Genomic DNA, 19,913 nt, shown 5'->3' with positions numbered 1-19,913 from the left:
GTTGAGGCCAAAATGGAGGAGATATCCCACGCTATCCTGAGAGTCCACCTCTACATCAAGACAACAACAAACAGACATCAAGACAAACTCTCCAGGCAAAGATAGGGAGCAAATATATTAGCAGGGTTGCCGTGTTTTCAGTTTTGGAGTCTCCAAATGAAGTGGCAGCCCTGTCACTGTGTTTGCTCCCTATCTTTGCATGGAGAGTTTGTCTTGATGTAGAGGTGGACTCTCAGAATAGCGTGGGATATCCCCTCCATTTTGGCCTCAACTTGAGAGCTTTTTTTGAGCTTGGGAGTTGATTTCAGAGAAAACCAGTGGCACCATCGTGTTTCTCGCGAACTTTTACATAAGAATCAACAGTCAAATCGCAAATTCCTCACACATGAAACATCCCCATTCTGCCCAAAACACGCCGCATGAATATTTGACTCTCGCAAAATTTTTATTTCGACTGCAATATTATCGGGACCGAAATTATGATTACCACAAAAGAAACATTGTAACCACGTTTAGTAAAGTAAATTGGCCCTGGCATACACTATGAGCATTAATTGCAACAAAACCAATGCTTTTTTCAACGAGAATATTTCGTGTGTGGGGTATTGTTCGGAAAGAATTGACGCAAAACAAGCAAGTTTTTTTAAAATCATTTGATTTATTCTGGTATAAAAATAACAAAAATAATAAAGCACGCATTACATGAATTAAAATGCCCTGGGCCACGCACCCAATCAGTTGAAGCAAGTGCTAACATAAAGACCACATAAGATGATATTAAAATGGTTCAATGTCAAGCAAACTTGTCGATAGGACAGGAGTATAAGTCAACTGGTTTTTCAAAAGCGGGTGCCTTAATGGGGGGGGGGGGGCACTCCTGGATAACACTTCACAGAAGAAAAATCAGTATCTTTATTATCCAGAGAATTTGAGCTCCGATTTTTTCACCTAAATAAACTGCACGTCAGAGATTTTGCAAATGGCCCTGATGGAAAAAACAAGCCCGGACTCCTTTCCTTGCTTGCCGTAGTCCTGAAAATTCGACTCCAGGGCCCAGATCATCCTCTTGTGTCCAACCGCCACCTGCGTCGCAAATCCCTCCTCACCCCCGGTCCGAAGTTTCTTGAAGTTCTCTTCCTTGAAATCCGTACCCACATCCCACGCATAAACATCCCCGGAGGCGACAAACCGGAAGTACATCCATTGCTGATTCGCGGCGAGAATGACCAGCTTCCTCGGCTTGAGGCCCATATTGGTGACGTCGCCGGTCATGGTGCCGAATTTGAGGTTCTGCAGCGAGTAGGTGGGTATGCCGAACAGACGCTCCGCTCCGAGGAACGTCACGGCGAGGAGGTCCATCTTCCCGCGGGTGACGAGGCCGAGGTACAGGATATCCGGTCCAACGGCGACTTCCGGTTGGGTGGACCTCGGCAGGATGATCTTCGAGCCGAAGTCGTGGCACACGTCCCAGATGATGAGGCCTCGCGATGCTGCGTCGCTGATGTAGACGAAGCGACAGTCGTAGGGCCCGGACTCGACGACCAAGTGCTGCAGACGGCTCGTTTTGTCGACGAAGTTCGACAAGTCTATTGCTTTGATTACCTGCAACATACGTTTTATTCAATAGAGAAACAACTTAAAACGGGGCTAAGGCCGCAAATAATAAAAAGAAACACATAAAATAAAATGAGAAACCCGGGACGTTTTGCAGGGATCACACCCGCATTTTCAACCGGCAAAACGAGAAAATTTAAAAGAAAGGACACTATGAGCCTCACCGTTGTCTCCTCGTTGTTGTAAGTCTCACAGTAAATTCCGGCTACTGGAGGCGTAGATTCGATTGCTCCGGGTTCAGAGGCCAAAACTACACCGAAAAAAAATATGCTGTTTTAGCATCTAGGATGTCAAAAATGTGTCTGGTGATCCCAAGATGCTGCCTTTACTGCCCCCGCAGTTAATTTTACATCCTGTGAATGCAAATTCAACTGCGGGGGCAGTAAAGGCAGCATCTTGGGATCACCAGACACATTTTTGACATCCTAGATGCTAAAACAGCATATTATAATTTTCGGTGACGGCTCCAACAGCCGGAATTTTCAACCTTTGAGCCCGGAACGGACGGTATGTCTGTATAGCCCGTAATTGCGGCTCCCACGGCCGGAGTTTTTTTCCCAGTGAAATAAAAGTTTACCTGCTCGGTGACCAGATCAACGGCGAACACCTTGGGCGGAGCCAGTCGTTCGGGGTTCTCGAGGGTGGACACGACCCCCGAATCCAAGATCCAGAGCGTCCCCTCCTCGGCGAAGATGTCCACGGCGTTGACGATCCCGCTGATGTTGGCGTAGCGGTGGATGGCCCAACTGGGGAAGGCCTCGATGCGGAGCTCCCTCCGGGGGCCCCCCGCGAGGGACACTTTCCCCACGGAGAACGGGACCCCCCGCTTGAGCTTGGGCATGGCCACGTAGGCCCTGTCCCCGGAGAACTGGACCCGGTTGATCATCACGTTTCGGGGGATGAACTGCTCCCGCTCCAGGAACTTCGAGCGCGTCCGCTCGCTCGGAAAAGCCACGCACTCCGCGTCCAAGTGGTAAACCATGTTCGGAGCCGAGATCCTACGCTTCAGGCTGGGTTTTGTCGTCTCATTTCTTGCGATTTTTGAACTCTATCGAGAGAGTGGAGAACAAAGAGAATGTAAAAGCATGCCCGAAACAGAGACTCATATTTTTATATCTCAATTTTTTCAAAAACTGCACTTAAGTGCCTTGTCCCCAAGCCCCTCGATTATAGATTGATCAATTCTCTCATACATGCATACTGCAGTGCTAAGAAGGACGCCGTATGAATATTCTAATGCTGCCAAATTTCCCTGGATAGAACACGAATTATTAAGAAAATTTATGCAACTTTTTGATTGAAATTTCCAGATATTTTAGATTAAATTGCGCACAAATTTGTCTGAGAAATTCCAGGAAAAATACTCACAATTTTCCCACTAGATTCGCTTTTTATCGAAGGAAATATGGCAACATCTGTAGGCTCATACGGCGACGGCGCTCTTCCCTAGCACGGCAGTATGATCCATTATACAAAATTGACAAGATCCTAATCTCTCCATAGACAATCGAAAACACAGGAAAATGCGGAAACAAGGCTAAGATACAAAATACAAAGGCAGGACGCTTCGGTACCTTACGGCACCATTATCAACTGCTAAAATGGAATTGAAAATAAAAAAGAAATTAAAATAAAAACCAGCAAACGGCGTTACATGGTGAAATTGGTAAATGAGACTGCGGTGATAACAGAATGAGGTACCGAGACGTCCTGCCTTTGTATTTTGTATTTTAGCCTTGTTTCCGCATTTTCCTGTGTTTTCGATTGTCTATGGAGAGATTAGGATCTTGTCAATTTTGTATAATGGATTATACTGCCGTGCTAGGGAAGAGCGCCGTCGCCGTATGAGCCTACAGATGTTGCCATATTTCCTTAGATAAAAAGCGAATCTAGTGGGAAAATTGTGAGTATTTTTCCTGGAACTTCTCAGACAAATTTGTGCGCAATTTAATCTAAAATATCTGGAAATTTCAATCAAAAAGTTTCATAAATTTTCTTAATAATACGTGATCTATCCAGGGAGATTTGGCAGCTTTAGAATATTCATACGGCGTCCTTCTTAGCACTGCAATATGCATGTATGAGAGAATTGATCAATCTATAATCGAGGGACTTGGGGACAAGGCACTTAAGTGCAGTTTTTGAAAAAATTGAGATATTAATGATTTCAAGTGAAACTAGTCTTGAAGCATATTCCGCGAAAAATTCGCTCCCGGATTCCGCTTTTTAAGCATGAAAAAGTCAATTTGAACTTTATATAACCACGAGGATAGCCAAAGATCTGTGTAATTTCGGAACTTCAAACATGTATTTCTCAAAATAGCGAAAATTTCACTTATGAGCCTTGTCCTCCAGGCCGCTCAATTAAAATATGAGCCCGATGGAGAATTCGCACGCAAATGTTTTATTGCTTCATCTGATAGTACTCGAATGATTTCCTAGCATTTTTCGTATTTTATTCTGATGTGATAAATAATATAAAAATAGTTTGAAAAGTGAGAAAATGCACCGCCTACTGACGTTATCTGGTGACATTTCCCATTTAAACATGTATTTTAACATTTTTTTTTTATTGGATCATTTTGTCATTCCTCCTCCAATAATTGTTCAATGTTTGAACCAAGGGTATCCTCGGGTGCACTTCACTCGGCAGTTTCCCTTGAAACATAAAATTCACCAAATTTCAGACACCGGAAAATTCTCCATCATTTTTATCAAAGGAAATAATATGGAATAGGAAAATCGGAATATGGAATTATGGAAATTAGGATGGTGCAGTCATGCCAAAGGAGGTGAGTCAAATGGCGTTGCATAGATTTTGGGTAGGTATCAGCCCTGCTTGCATTAGGGCAGAGTAGGGTTGCTACACATCCAAAGCTATACAAACGCATTTCGCGTTCGAATGAAAGTAGCCAAATTTGAATAGAGACACTTTTTCAAGTAAATAAATTAAATAATCTTTACATAAAAAGAAACTTTTTTTAGGCTGAGGAAAGTGTGTAGAGCCTTTTCATTTTCTTTAAACTTTTTCTAAAACCAGACAGAGTATTTGTTTAAGAATTTTTTCAGTGCATTATAGGCATAGCTTACAGATTGCATACTAGATTACATTATAAAATAATCATCTCACCAAACGCTCTAAATTTTGTAAATTCCTCTTACTAGTCTCTCTATTTAGATATACATTTTCAGAGTTGATTTCAAAACCCTCTTCGACAAATAACTTTTTATAAACCCAATTATTCTGATTACTATGACAGAAATTGGATTCTGCAAATATAAACCACTATATCCAAATTTTATAGTACCACCGATTGGTTGAATAGTATCAGAACTTAGGTATAACTATTTGAACAGCATTTTGCAATAAAGCACTGATGACAGTGAATACCGCTGAGATTACGCAATAAAAACCATAAAATTTGAGTACTTCTTCCTCGTGCTCATAATGAGGACTCATAAAAGAAATAGAGAATTCCCCTTTGTAGTTCGCCCATTTACCTACCTAAAATTTATACAATGTAAACGTAAAAGTTGGAAAATATTAGCTACAATTCAATAGAGGCCATTCTTTATTGCAAAATTCAGTGTGCTCAAGGGCAAGTAAATACCATCAACTGGAAAAACGCATCTCGCGTGCTGTTATGATAAAGATGAAATAGATGAAAAAGTATACCAAAAGACGCATATTGTTGAATAAGGTTTAGGTTATAGGTAAGGCTAGGTATTCTTCTCCATCATGCATTATGACAATACTTTACTGTAATTAACTTGTTTCTGTGTTTTGTTTTAAGTGCTTGCTGAAGATGCGGGCTAAGCCCGAAATGCATCCAAGCCATTAAACCGTATTCAACAATATGCGTGTTTCGGTATACTTCACGGAAAAAAAAAATTGCTGATTCAACAATTCAATTGCTAAAAACAGTGAGTGCAGTGTTTCAACGCAGATTTTACAACAAAAAAATGCTACTTTAACCAGTCCCGTGGTTAAATTAGTTTACAATGTGGTTAAAGTAGCATGTTTTTGTTGTAAAATCTGCGTTGAAACATTGCACTCACTGTTTTTAGCAATTGAATTGTTGAATCAGCAATTTTTTTCCGTGTTTTTCATCTTTTTCATCTTTAAATACTATTCCAAAATCTCAAAAATCAATAAAAAGTTTCCGAGACCTCTTTTGGGGCTGGTTTCAGGAGAGGAATCTTCACATCCGATATCGCGTTTTCGCTTCGCTGATCGTCAGCAGTTTGTTGTTTCTCAATATTGCCTGTAAGTTTTACAGCAAGTGTTTTGTTGAGCGCTCCCTCGAAAGTCCTGTTGATTTTTGGAACTCGGTTCTTATCCAAGTCCTCCGTGTCACGTTTCAGCAACGGAGTCCTTTTAGCCTTGGCAATCCCTGTGCCTAGTGTTCCGGCTGTTTTATGGATGCTGTTTTTCACATCGCGGTTCTCTTTACCCAGTTTCGATGGAGTGGTTTTCGATGGCTTTTGGATTTTCGGGATCCCTTGGAATCCGTTCCCGGAACCAATCTTGGGTGATACTTTTTTCCGGGACTCGAAGGTGCCTCGCTTCAAAACCGGTAGCTCGAGTCGTCTATCGATTTTTTTCACTTCATTAAGAGGATCGAGTTTGAGTGGTTCAAGACCATCTCCGGAATTTTTAATCGTTAACTCTGCAATGTCAGTGAATTCAGGCTCCGATGGGGGGTTTTTAGAATCAATTTTGTTATGATCCAAACTCATTAGAGGTTTTTCCATGTTCCCCGGCGCATCTACTTCTAAATTTCCGTTTTTTGACGTCAAAAATGCGAGCGATTCTGTTTTTTCTTCGAGACTTCTGATTTGATCGAGTGCCCTCTGACGTGATGTTTTTTTGAACTTTTCGAACTGTTCAAGTGCTTGCCTTATGAAAGCTTTCTCGTCCGTCGGCTGACCCAGTTTTCTTTCGAAATCAAGTGAACTTGCAGGTTGTAATTTCTCACTATGGTCCTTAGCGATGGATGATTTTTCAACTTCACCAGGGTTTTTGAAACCCAACTTTGCGAAAGTTTCTTTCGAAGCTTTGGCGCTTATAATTTCGGGAACACTTTTAGGCTGAGCTGACAGAGGTTCTGTGCCATGGGAAAATTCGACCGAAGAGGAACACACCAAAAAATCCGGAAGTACCAATATTGTGACGATAAATTTTAATTCGCGACTGTGCATTATGAATACGCTAACGATCGTTGAGATAACTATAGCGAGACTGCAAAAATGATCAATTTTCTTTCAATCCGGCTGATTGAAACAAGTAAGAAAGTTCAAAGTCTTAAAATATACGACTTTAAGTAATTAGCACCATCGAATTTCGCTCCTGTTTTTGATAAGATTTGAGTCTATCCTGCTCCCTATAAAGCTGAAAAATTCACACTCAGTTTTTTATTCTTTTTGCAAAAAAGTTATTTGCCTTCAACGGTAAGATAGAGTGCGACATTTTGCTTTAATTTTAATTGGCGAATATTTGTGTTTTAAATCGATTGATTAGGATACAGAAAATCTTTCTTCCTTTGCATTCGGTCAAAACATAATATTAATCACGACACAACACTATTGACCACGAAAAACCACGCGAAGCACACATATTTGCCATGAAAGTGTATATGAGACAAGAAACTTCACTTCACATGCATCAGCAAGGGAATGGATCAAATCCAGGATCGTGTAAGTAAGAGCTTCAGAAAAGCAACTGAAATGTCCAACATGGAACTACCGTAAAAACTTAGCATTGAATTAATCCGAGGATCAAGGCTCATAAAGTTTCAAATCAGTTAAGGCAATTTATTTTTCACCAGCTATCACGTTTTTCTTTGTATTTGAGGGTTTGAGTTCGACAGTATCGTCATTGATACGAACTTATCGACGTGTTTTTATTTTCATTCATGCGATGATGCACCGTGCTTACATCACGAGACATGTTTGGTCCTCATTTTGTTTTCGTTTGCACAAGTGCTTGCTGAGGCATGAACCTTCAGCTTTCAGAATAAAACCGATCACAGGATAAATTAATCTTCCGAATAGCACTTCCTGGTTGGCAAACGACCAGTGGCGTGGCGTGCTTTGCGATTCATCGATATCGATCTACCATTTAAACCTGTGGAAAAGGATCGATTATCAGGGTGTTCGCAACGAACACCTTAATAATCGATTCTTTACCATAGCCTCAAATAGGGAAATATCGATATATATCGAGGCGCGCCACGCCACGGCAAATGACTATTGCGAGATGTTGATTTGCCAGATCAGGAGGAAGAGGAAAAAACATACTTTTCAATCTTCAGTTTTGATTTTCATGTTTTTAATTTCTATATTTTTCGGAGATAGTTTGCAACTTTAATTTTATGACCTGAAGGCTCTGTTCGAGTATGCACCCTTCCAGTTTCCTCATCCTCCTTTACTTTATTTTCAAAATCATCGCTCGGAGAGACTAAACATACTAAAGATCTAATTGTATTTTTTGTTTGATTTGTTTTAGTGATTTTGAAGCTTATGATTCAACTTCAATCGTTCAAAAGTTTAATACTGCAAAAAATGTATCTAATGAGTGCATCCACACTTTACATCCACACTTACTCTACACTTTCATACACACTTTTACTCCAGATATTCCATATTAGGTTTTTTTCTCGATTATTGTAGGTCGGACGAAGTTGGAGTCCACGGAACGAATAAAAAATCGTCCCCAAAGGAGTCCAAAGTTTATCGTCTCACAGCCCCCCTCCTTCCTCCCGGCCTCACCCCGCAACGCTGAGAAGAGGGTATAAGGGGGCGCTGGATTTTAAAAGTTAAGATACCCGGTAAAGTTTGGAGTAATTTGATTAAAACCACTTGATTAAAAACTGATTAAAATTACCATTTGATTTGATTAAATTTTGTCCATTTGATTAAAAACTAAAATCAATACCTTCAAATCCATAATCGGCCTATCTCTATCCAAAAGACAGACCTCTAAAAGTGGTAGACAGAGTCTCCTCTAAAATTAACACAGAGGCCCAGGAAGAAGTTCCCTTGTCTAACGAACTCAATAGAATCCAGACTTGACGGTTTCGTGGCCCCCGGGGCTTTGCTCATGAGGTTAGGGGTACCCTGCTGACCAATTGACCCAACAGTACTCAATTCACACAAAAGCACTCCACTCTTAATTCCATAAGAAAATAAAATAAAACTTAATAAAATAACCTGATGAAATTGCACGTAATAAAAATCCACTCTTTTCAAAGCATAAAAAAAAAAAAAAAAAAAAATTGAAAATGCACCCATAAAGTGTTAAGAAAAAAGATGCTTCAGCCCAAATGGTAATTATTATCATTATGAGTCAAAGTTAGAATCATGAGTATACGTGAATCGATCCTCCACTTTTTAGTATCTGGAAAACTTACGCATGTCAACTCAGGCTTCTACTAAAACATTAAGTGAGAGATCATTCATTTCAAACAAAATTAAAGTTTTGCACGGATTCCTGAATGTTTTAAAAAGCCTCGACCAAAGCCCGCGTCCTCTTCTGAGTAAATGGAAAAATAACAAGTTTTGTTAAATAACGGTGAGTAGAATGATATTTGCATAATGTCAGAGAAACCATAATATTAGATGAGAAGCTGATTTGCAGGTTGTTGAGCGAGAGGAGGAATTATCAAAACAATAAAAGAAACTCGAATTAAGTTACTTGTGACACTCTCTCAAAGCGCCTTCGCAACCGCGGAACGCAATACATGCTACACCCCGGAGTATTCTGTTAATGCTGATTTGTTTATTAGGTACTCATTCAATAGGAATGCCTCTGTTTATTCGGTTGATACCCATTAGTATATCAACAGACTGTTTGATATTCCATTAACGCTTGGTTTTAAAACGGGCATGTCCTTAAGTAGGTGTGAGTTATCGGCATTGACAGAGTCTCATTGAAATGTTTCACTTAGATTTTCCTGGGCGATCTCGCGGAAGAAAACCAATAGCTCCTTTAAACTCTATGTAGACACACCACATCCTCCTCCTTTGCTCTATACTAGCTAGGTTGTAGGCGCTATATTCTTTCGTGACTTAATTCTTTGCATCTTATATTGATCATTAGAGAATTATTAATGCAAGAGTAAGGACTTTCTTTATAATTTTAACAAATAATGATGCATTTAATGATTCAATAATCCGTCTTTTTCGCTATGTCATTTGAGATAAATATTAGCTCCAAATATGTGAATACCTTGGTTTAAGATTAGGTTGCATATGTTGTATGCTTTTTTTATCCATTCGTCTTTTTCCCTCTTGAATTTCACCAATCAAAAGATGATTTTGTTACTTTTTTCGCTGCAAGTTTGCTAATACATATTCTTTGTGCCCGCAAATGAAGATGAAGCGAAGAGTCCAATTAAATGCTCCTATCAATAAGAAGGAAAAAGCGTTTTCCTCCTCCTATACTGTCATACCATAAATGTATGCTGTGTAAACGTTCCGATATTGCTGAATTTCTTCACATAAAATACGAATTTCATAATTCAATACGTACATTTTCCCTGCAATTCTTAATGAATTTCACTCGCATTTCAACTTAATTTGCCTGGAAGTTTTAAGGGAAAATGTCGATAACTTTTCTCAAAAATGAACATTGTTGTAGGAGAAATTTTGCAACACTCAAATGTTCATCCGACTTTTTTTCTTAGCATCAATATAATGTCCTCACATCGCAGCTTAACTCTTAAACCATACCCATGCACTTTGTTCCAAGCGTTGCTGAGTTCAGACCACCATTTTTTCCGACACGAGCCGGTTTAATTTAAAAAGAATTATATCTTCAATTCTACCATTCTAAATACCATCCGGTATGCAAAACTCGCACGTTTTTTGCCGCCTTTCTCCACATGCACAATCCATTTTGCAAGCGCTCCTCAGAGTAAATTAAGGTTTCTGTGTCTTCCGGACGTATTTCATCCTTTCTGTGATGATTTCAAGAGATATTTCATCGGAAATGGTGGCATGCTTTAACCTGTTCACGTATCCTCCAATTTCTGCATTATCGGTGCTACTTTAAAATCGGCGCTTTGTTTTGTTTCACTGTGGCGATGAACATCTAGAGCATTAAATTTTAACTTAAAAAAATTCAGCGAGTGGCGAAGTAACAAAAATGAACCCGTGTTTTTGCAATAACAACGCCGGAAACGGTTCTGGTCAAAGAAGCTGCTCTCATTCTGAATTTCGGAGTCGAGGTAAAAGTTATACGCATCGGGCACCGTCGTCATTGATAGATAAGCAGTGGCGTGGCGTGAATTGCGATGTATCGATTGTTATGCCATTTAAACCTATGGAAAAGGATCGATAAGCAGGGTGTTCGCAGCGAACACTTTAATAATCGATTCTCTGACATAGGTTTATATGGCATAACAATCGACATATCGCAATTCACGCCACGCCACTGTAAGACAAGTGCGACGCTAGAGCAGTTTGAGCATTTTTGAATGGAAACTTGCGTTTCAATACGTTGAAGCTCCCTTTTCCTGTTGAATCAGTCGTCGTGGTGTAACTGATTTCCACGGGTGGTTTAACTGAGCACTCCAAAAAAGAGATTACTTTTTTTAATTCTGTCGAGCTGCAATAACTGAAATTGGCTAAGTCATTACCTATAACCTTCATCTCAGTCAATTAAATGGCCAAAAACATCGATGGAAGAAAGTTAAACATGCTGGGGGTTATTTTGATCGATAGAAGACTTTCAGAAATTTTGAGTCAGAGCTCATCTCATTTGAAAATTTTCTCCGAATCAACATTTTTTGGAAATTGATTTTTAGAAATTTGTCTCTAGACATTCGACTTTCCTTTGAATTTCGAGCGATGTTTAAAATTATCGTATATATGAGTCGAGTCAGAGGGTAGATTTAAACAGTATGTAAACATTCAATCAAAAAAGATCATTAATATGCGTTCCTCTTGTGTGGTTTTCTTTGAGCTCCATGTTGTTTTCCTTACACACTATTTTTGTCGCTGATTGTTCGATAATGCCACACATTGTTGAGCATATTGGCAGTAGTACTATTTAGTCAGGGTAGTGTGTAGCCGAATTACATGAAACACGTACTTCATGTCGGCACTTTACACTTCGGCTACACACTAGGCAAAAATAGCACAAACGGTTTTTAATTATTTTGTTTTATTTATTGATTAAATTACCGCTATCGGATTGAGTCGAACCAAAAAAATTGAGTTTTTTTTTTTTTCAAAGATACAGGGTTTGCTTATTCGTTGCTTGGAAGAACTCAGTGCGCAATTCCTATGCAGTTTGCTCCTATCTTAGAATGGATTTGATTCTTTCTTCATTTTGAAGAGGGGAACCAAGGTATAGAAAATCATACAAAAATAAATATTTTTGTACCTTTGAGCTTTTCGGCTAGAAATAATTCCACAAAAATGCATTTTATTAAAAATAGAACTGAGGGGCTTGGAGGACAAGGCGCATAAGTGAAATTTTTTCTATTTTGAGAAATATATGTTTGAAGTTCCGGAATTACACGGATCCTTATGACTATCCTTACGGCCATATAAAGTTCAAACTGACTTTTTGATGTTTAAAAATTGGAATTTAGGAGCGAATTTTTCACAGAATATGCATGAAGACTAGTTTCACTTGAAATTATATTAATATCTCCATTTTTTCAAAAATTGCACTTAAGTGCCTTGTCCTCCTAGCCGTTCAATTTTAACGTTAAAAATTGTCTCCGTGAGAAATGAAAAATAAATTCCAAAACATGCAAACCTTTAATTTCCTAATAAAAACTTGGCGCTTCTCCGCTTAACTCGATCCAATTCATCTGCGGTTACCCCTCTGCTATGGATCAATTGGACTGCATTTTGCAATTTGGAACTATAAATTCTGGCTCTTCTGGAAAAACACTTATGTGCAAAGGGAAACTAATGGCACATAAGTTGTTCGTAAACTCGGCTAGAATTTATAGTTCCAAATTGCAAAGTGTAGTCCAATTCACCTCTGCAGCTTCGGTATATCTCCGAACTCGCCTCTCGTTCTAGATGTCGACGTCACCAAGTGGCGCAGCGTGCTTTGCGATAAATTGATTGATCCTCCATTTAAACCTATCGAAAAGGATCGATTAACAGGGGTTCGCTGCGAACACCTTAATAATCGATTCTTTACCGTATCTTTGAATGGGGAAATATCGATAATCGATCGTTCACGCCTCGCCACTGACGTCACCATGCGTTCAAATCCATTGTGAGCCCTGGAAACGATACCAAGTGATGATTAACGGGTCTGAAATGACGCATGACGCAATAGCGCCGCAAGAACAATTCACACGGGCTGATTTCAGCCACGCACTCAAGGTTTTCAGCGGCGCCCAACCTCCTGCGCTGCTCCTCAAAGCAACGCAACTCGACGACGGGACAAATGAATCAGTCGTGAGTCGATGTTAAAACTGAAAGAGTCCACTGCCTAATCTGCCGAGGTAAGGAAAAACGCCGTATGAACCTTCAGGCGTTGCCAAATTTTCTTCGATGAAACGTTCATTTTTAAGGAGATTAGTGAAGATATTTTTCCTTGAAATTTTCAGGAGCTTCATGTGAAATTGCGAACAAAATAATCCGAAAAATTAGGAGAACAATGTCCATAAGTTTACCAGGAAATTTATGTTTTATCAAAGGAAATTTGGCAACGCCTGAAGGTTCATACGGCGTTTTTCCTTAGGACGGCAGTAATGAGCCCTAGAAAATAACTTTTAGCTTAAGAGTATGAAACATATATATCTTAGAGATAGCTAACTACTAATGATAAATGAGTGTAAGGTATAAAGAAGATGAGAACGTGAGAAGAACTCAATGTAATCGTAAAACAGGAAGCTCCAACGCATTGGCGTCGGAGAGCGGCTCTGGGGGCAGTAGTTGTAGTCAAGAATGAGGGCCTAGACACATTTTGTCATTGATGTACAATCCGACAACTGTCGATTCATGTTTTGTAACTTAGCAGATTTACGTAGCCGGTGTATAAATGTGTATTGGGCTTTGATATGGCGAATACATGGCATTATCACTTGTTGTATACTTTTAATTTTGAAAGCTCTTTGGAGGTCCGCTTCCTAAAAAATCTCTGGTTGATAAGTCGTTTAGCGAGGCTGCAAAAAATTTGCATTTTTATATCTGAAAGTGTAGGAATTGGTTTTTTGTATAATTGTTTTTTTGGATTGCTGGAAAAGTAACGCATACTTCTATAATTTAGGACTAAGTCAGGGAAATATAAGGTTCGTTAAATAGTAAATATTCCTAGTACCGTGTGACACTATTGTTAACGAAAAGTTTTTGCAACTTGTCAAAGAGGTTGTTGAATGATCTTCGAATAACTTTTGATGAGCTAGAGGTAATGGTTCTATCTGCAGCTCGTGGACTTCTGTACGATATTGTCCAGAATCATCTAAATTTTCAAAAAGTGTCCGCTTGTTCGATACCCAATTTGCTCATTCATGCATACAAGGAGAAGCGCATGAAAGCTTTAGCAGACATTTTGGAGATGAATCAAGAATTAGATGAAGAATTTATGACTTAAATCACGGCACCTTAATCACGGGATGACCTTAATTACGGCAACTATTTATTGTCCATGAGATGCAGATGGTTCCATTTCCCTAGCTCATCAAAAGGTATTCGAAGATCAATTTCATCAGCCACCCGTACGAACCACGTTTCTAGTGACCCGTACTTGCTTCGCACGTATGAAACATACAATCAGAGAAAACAGAATTCATCTTACAATAATCAATAATCAGTAGGACATGAATCGTTGCGATGTATAATACGACATTATAATGCGGCATTACTATTGTAATTCATTTTAATGGATTAGGGGCATTATAAATCATTATTGCCACGTCGGAATGAAATGTTGTAGACTGAATTGAAAAGCATGTTGGCAAAATTTATTAGAAAAATAGTATAACATGTAGGTACATAACATAAAGGTAATACAAATTAAATGATTAGAGCGTGTATATTTCATTACATTATAGGTATATTACAATCATTTTTGTCATTGTTGGAAATTTTGATAGTTTGAAATTTGATAGTTGATAGTTGATAGTTTGAGAGTTGAAAATTTGGTTATTTTATTTAGTTAAGGTGATTCGATAGACGCCATATTTTGTGTCAGAATGGCATGCGACATATCCCATCAATTGGTTCCATTTTTTCATTTACTCATCATTTTTCTCCAATTTTAAGTTTCGCAATTCTGTTTTCAGGAGACTAAAGCACTCACTTATCAATTTGTATATTTATATTGAGTTAAGGGTAGAGACGTATTCCTCACCGGAATTGAGGAATGGAGGTGTTACAGTAAGTCCGGCATTAGGTTCCATTTCGACATCAGCGACGATCAACGCTACGATACTGGAAGCCAGTCTTCCGATATTAAATCCCTAGCGGGGAAGAAAAAAAATGCCTAGATTTCGCTAAAAATCCCTAAATCCCCAGATTTGCTCAAATATACTTAAAAAATCCCTAGATTTTGCAAAAAGCGCCATTTTTAACGAAGAATCATGATGTCATTCGATGTAGCGATTTGCAATATTTAAATCTGATTGGCTCGTTTGAATTTTGGCGCTCTCTGAAAGCAGTGCTAATCCAGACCAATAAAATGAAAGAATATTAGTTGATTTCTTATTATTAACAGGTTGAATGCAGTTGAATGTCAAGTACATCGAAGGACGCAATCGTTTTAATTTCCGGCTTATTTGCGGGGAAAATAGTGTTGCCAAAAAGGCCTACAAAATATAGATGAAAAAATGTTTTCGATTGTCGAAGCTAGAATTGAGGTTAAAAAGTTGATTTTTGGTAACTTTACCTCATCAAAAAAAAATCCCTAGATTTCCTGAAAAATCCCTAAATCCCTGGAAATTCCGGAAAATCCCTAAATCTAGGGATAAACCCTTAGACATCGGATGGCTGTTGGAAGCATTAGAGTCAACATTTGAAACGCTGCTGCAGAATTTGCCGGGAGTATAATCGAGTGTTGAAAGTCAGTAGAATTGAACAATGTAATAATTGCTTTCCGAAATAAGCGTTATAATAAAAAAACCACGAATCTGAACTGTTAATACTGGAACACACCTTCTGTAAATGTACCTTGCGAGAGATAAGTAAAAAAATAGATGTACTGGAGGAGAAGTGCTTCTCCACAGAGTTTGAAGAAGGAAAAAAAATGCCCAAATTTACTTACTTCAGCATTTTCGGCAAAATCACTGCAATTTCCGAACCTTTTTCTGGCCAGGGGCCAAAATTAAATGATTATGAAGGGCCACTTAGATGTTGTAGATAAAAATAGGACTGTTGAAAAAGTCGCCGTTTTCAATAAATATGTTCCCGGAATGGAAGAGTTAGGTTAAAAAATTTAGAGTTAAAAAATTCCCATGAGCCGAGTGCCGTAGGTTAAGGGCCCGTTCGCCAAAACTAATCGGAACTGTATGAATGAATTGCTCCTTTTAAAAATCAAAACAATATCGAATTGCGATATATTACACAGTTAAGATAGGGCTATGTCCTGTCGTAAGCGGCGACATACAGTCGATATCATTTCAATAATCGCCCCAATGGCCACGATAGTTGTTAGACGTTTACGGTTTCCCTGGTAACCTTTGTTTGCTATCAGCTGATATCGAGTAAATGACTAGGAAGCTCCAACCCAGTGGTTAAAGCTTCCTTAACCGCGAAAACTTTAAAATTCAAATTTTCAAATTTTGAACGTAAAGTACATTTTTTCCATCACGAGATAAAAGCACAAACAAGTTTTGAATTGTTGACTGTATCACCATGATTCCAAAAATACAATACACAACATAGCATTGACTAACAATAAAACAGTATGCAATAAAATAAAGTCATGACAAGGAACATAGCCGAAAATGGCGCCGATTCCCATCAACCAACGCGCGGTCTCTACAATGTAACATGCTGCATTGATACTCCCCAGCTGGGACCGTCCGGAATAGCAGCTCTAGTGCAAGCACCAGAGCCGAATATAGCTAACTATCTACAAAGACAATTGTTTAATTACTTAAAATTAGACAGTAAATAAGCGATGAAAAGAAGAGAGGGTAAAACAAATTAAGATCGGGAAAAAGCGAAATGGTGCGAGCTCTTGCAGAGGAGACGAAAATGGGAAAAAGAAAAGGGAAGGAGCGTGTGCACGAATGATATGGATAGGATACAAACTAAGAAAAACCCAAGTGAACTTGAAATTTTCCCAGATGCCTCATCTTTCTTATGATTTTTCTCGGTCGATTCCCTTTCTATTCGTAAGCTTCATTGATCACGGCTATTGATCTCTAAACGCGGGTGCCGCGCAGTGGGTTCCATCAATGGATTTCTTGGGCTACACTGAAAAAAAATCTCGATGTATTTACTAAGAAAAGGGTAAAATTACTAAGAATTCAGGGTTCTATTTGATCCCAGTTTTTTCTTGGTAAAATTACCATTTATGGAATTGGCAATTTTACCGAGAAATCTAGGTAAAATTATTGAACTTTCTCGGTGATTTTACTTGACCTTGTTAAAAACGCCAATATTTTTTATCGACTGTAGTAGAATTACCGAGATAAAATGGCAAAGTTACCCGGAATTGATTACCAATAAAAGTGGTATTCTTACCTGAAAAAAACAGTAAAAATACCGGTTTTTAGATAAGCTTACAAGTCTGTCTTCGTAAAATTACCAATAATTGGTAAAAAAAGTGAGATGGTAAAGGTACCAACGGACCTTGGTGAAAACGCCGAGAATTTTTTTTCAGTGTAAAACTAAACCAAAATTTCAATTTACGGGAGGCCCTCTCTATGAATTCAGACTGAAAAATTCCTATAAAGGGTTTTCTTTCAACGAATCACCGATTAGTCTATTGTTTCTACAATTGAGAATTTGCGCGCAAATCTCTGACTTTAACTCGGATGCAAGATACAATCCAACTTTGTTTCGCGCAAAATCTTTGTATCTATCCTTGAGCCGCAAAGTTTTCTCGCAAATTTTTCGGACACGGAGAAAATAAACTTACATGGTTATAAAAAGCTATCTGCGAGTTAATTCTTGTCGTTCGATGATGCATGCCGCATCAAGATATGAGATCGCTCACGCGGGCGAAGGAGTATTTGGACTATTTTGCAATTTGGAACTATAAATTCTGGCCCGGTTTAAAAACAACGTATGTGCCATTAGTTTCCATATGCACATAAGTGTTTTTCCAGAAGAGCTAGAATTTGTAGTTCCAAATTGCAAAATGCAGTCCATTTGGTCAACTTCTCGATAGAGCAATTATTATTTTTGAGCTCGGTCCAGGAAATCAGTTTTTAAGATTCGGACCTAACTCTCTTTGTAGGATCTTGAGGAAAGTAGCGTGCAGTATCGCTTATTTATTTGCCGATTAGGGGCGCAGAGTTACATTTTTATCGGTAAATTTTCGTAACCCTAGAAATGGCAGATTAGAATTTTAAGTAGCTTTTTCTTGAAATAATGTTTTTTGAACTGAAACATAAAGTCGTCACAATTCTGATTTAGGTTTAAATTTTGGGACTTCATTGTCCCGATCATTCAGTGAATCACTCCTCTTTACTCCGGTATCAGTGCATCCTCTCAATTTTTGTAAATGTAATAACTTTCGATGAGAAAACGTTTTTTCTTTTCATTTAGAGCTTGATTATGGCTGTTGGTAGTTACCATTGTGCGATGATTTATACAAACACTGCTTCATCCTGACGCATTAGGTCAATTGTTCGTTGCTGCTGGGCCCAGGTTTAATCTTCTCGAGAAAAAAAAGGAAAAAGAAAATGGAGAGGAAGGAAAGGAGAGAAGTTTGATAGCATAAGAACAGTCCTCGAAATGAGATGGTAGCCCTACCAGCTCCCAAGCGTCTAAATCAGCCAAATCCTATAACAAAATCAGACTTGAAAATGAAAAAAATCATGTCATTCTCTAAATTTGCAAGTATAATTGAACTTGAAGTTTTTTCAGACGAAATATAGCTTATGAGTCAGTGTTACCACTGTCTTTTGAATGAGTGTTTTTTTATGTAAAAACACGTGTTGTGTTGCTTAATATCAGATCCTTTCAATCGGGAACATCACTGCAAACTCGCTCCCACCTTAAAAAATTCTTGCGGTGTGGTAAAAGTGTTCGGAAATGAATGTAAAAGAGTGAAGAAGCATCAATTAATGTTTTGGAGTAGGCACAACAATATAGAACTTCGTTTGTATCAGAGGGATGAAGTAGTATGGCTAAATTGTTTTTGACTGGAAAGTAGATATGAAACCAGATAAAAAAAAAACTTGAATTTTAAACAGGCATACACCGGAGAGATAATTTTAAAATATCGATGGCTAGCGAGCGACACTATGCATCTCCTTTGCGGTGTTTCAAAATACCCGCTCCTAGATTATTTTCTCGAAGAAGAGAAAGTCATCTTTATAGCTTGAAATTTATACGGAATATTCTACTTACTGAGAAGATACATCGAGGAAGTTTTCATAAAATTACGATGACTAAAATTCCCAGGAAAAAATAAAGTATGACTGGAAATCTGCATCGTGGCAAACGGACATACGTGGCTTGGTCTCGTACTTTAGTCATCGGCATATGTATATCGATCAAAAATTTAAAAAAAGAAAAAATCGCTAAAAACTTTGTGAAAGCACACATATCATTAGACTATTAATGTCCCATATGAATCTTGAAAATTGGTGAGTCGGTTTTATTCGATAACATCAAGTCACACTTCGACGGTATACCAAACCACGTATCTCAGTTTGCGACCTGTCAACTAAGAACTACTGAACTTTCACTCTTAAAAACTTCCGTAATTTTTCTTCTCAAAACCAGGCAAATTCTAAAAAAAAACCTCAATGAATGACTTGTATTTGCTCTCCTTTAAAAAGATAATAAGAGAGCGCAAATTTTGAAACACCGCAAACGTGATACGTGGTTTGGTAGTTTCAACGTCGACTTGCTCAGGGGCAACAGCCTTTTTTTTACCCTCCATGTGGCAAATGTCGCGTCGGCTCAGGATTGCCTTATTCTGAACGCGTGTTGGCATTTCTTTCACCTCACGAGTTTAAAGTCTGGCACAGTTTAAGTGTCGCAAAACTTGCGGAAACGTCGCTCGATAGAAGGTGTTCGGCGAGAATGTTTCTCCTCGCCAGTTCGCGCCATCATACAATGTAGACGGTAGGTATTTCAGACGAGCCATAAAGGGAATCATTCGCCTGCAAGGTAGCTTCACTGCATCTGGATGAAAGCACGAC

The 19,913-nt window shown here is 38.7% G+C and overlaps 1 protein-coding gene across 1 annotated transcript; it reads right to left on the bottom strand.

Moving 5' to 3' along the window:
• Nucleotides 1-217: 217 nt before the first annotated feature.
• Nucleotides 218-7,549, bottom strand: LOC109037279 (uncharacterized). Its single transcript, XM_019051877.2, has 3 exons — nucleotides 5,785-7,549; nucleotides 2,192-2,662; nucleotides 218-1,602 (listed from the first exon to the last, which is right to left on the bottom strand). The coding sequence occupies exons 1-3, from the start codon at nucleotides 6,814-6,816 to the stop codon at nucleotides 949-951; spliced, it is 2,157 nt and encodes a 718-aa protein (XP_018907422.2). The 5' UTR covers nucleotides 6,817-7,549; the 3' UTR covers nucleotides 218-948.
• Nucleotides 7,550-19,913: the final 12,364 nt, after the last annotated feature.

The sequence above is a fragment of the Bemisia tabaci genome, chromosome 2 (genome assembly GCF_918797505.1).
Source record: "Bemisia tabaci chromosome 2, PGI_BMITA_v3".
Taxonomy (NCBI): domain Eukaryota; kingdom Metazoa; phylum Arthropoda; class Insecta; order Hemiptera; family Aleyrodidae; genus Bemisia; species Bemisia tabaci.
The sequence above is the reverse complement of the archived record's forward strand: the minus strand, read 5'-3'. Positions and strand labels throughout refer to the sequence as shown.

Excerpts from the sequence above, each read along its gene's own strand:
- LOC109037279 (XM_019051877.2), bottom strand. The coding sequence starts at position 6,816 with ATGCACAGTCGCGAATTAAAATTTATCGTCACAATATTGGTACTTCCG. Across the intron at positions 2,663-5,784 it reads TGAAACCAGCCCCAAAAGAG|AGTTCAAAAATCGCAAGAAA; the intron begins GTCTCGGAAACT and ends CTCTCTCGATAG. Across the intron at positions 1,603-2,191 it reads TTGATCTGGTCACCGAGCAG|GTAATCAAAGCAATAGACTT; the intron begins GTAAACTTTTAT and ends CGTATGTTGCAG.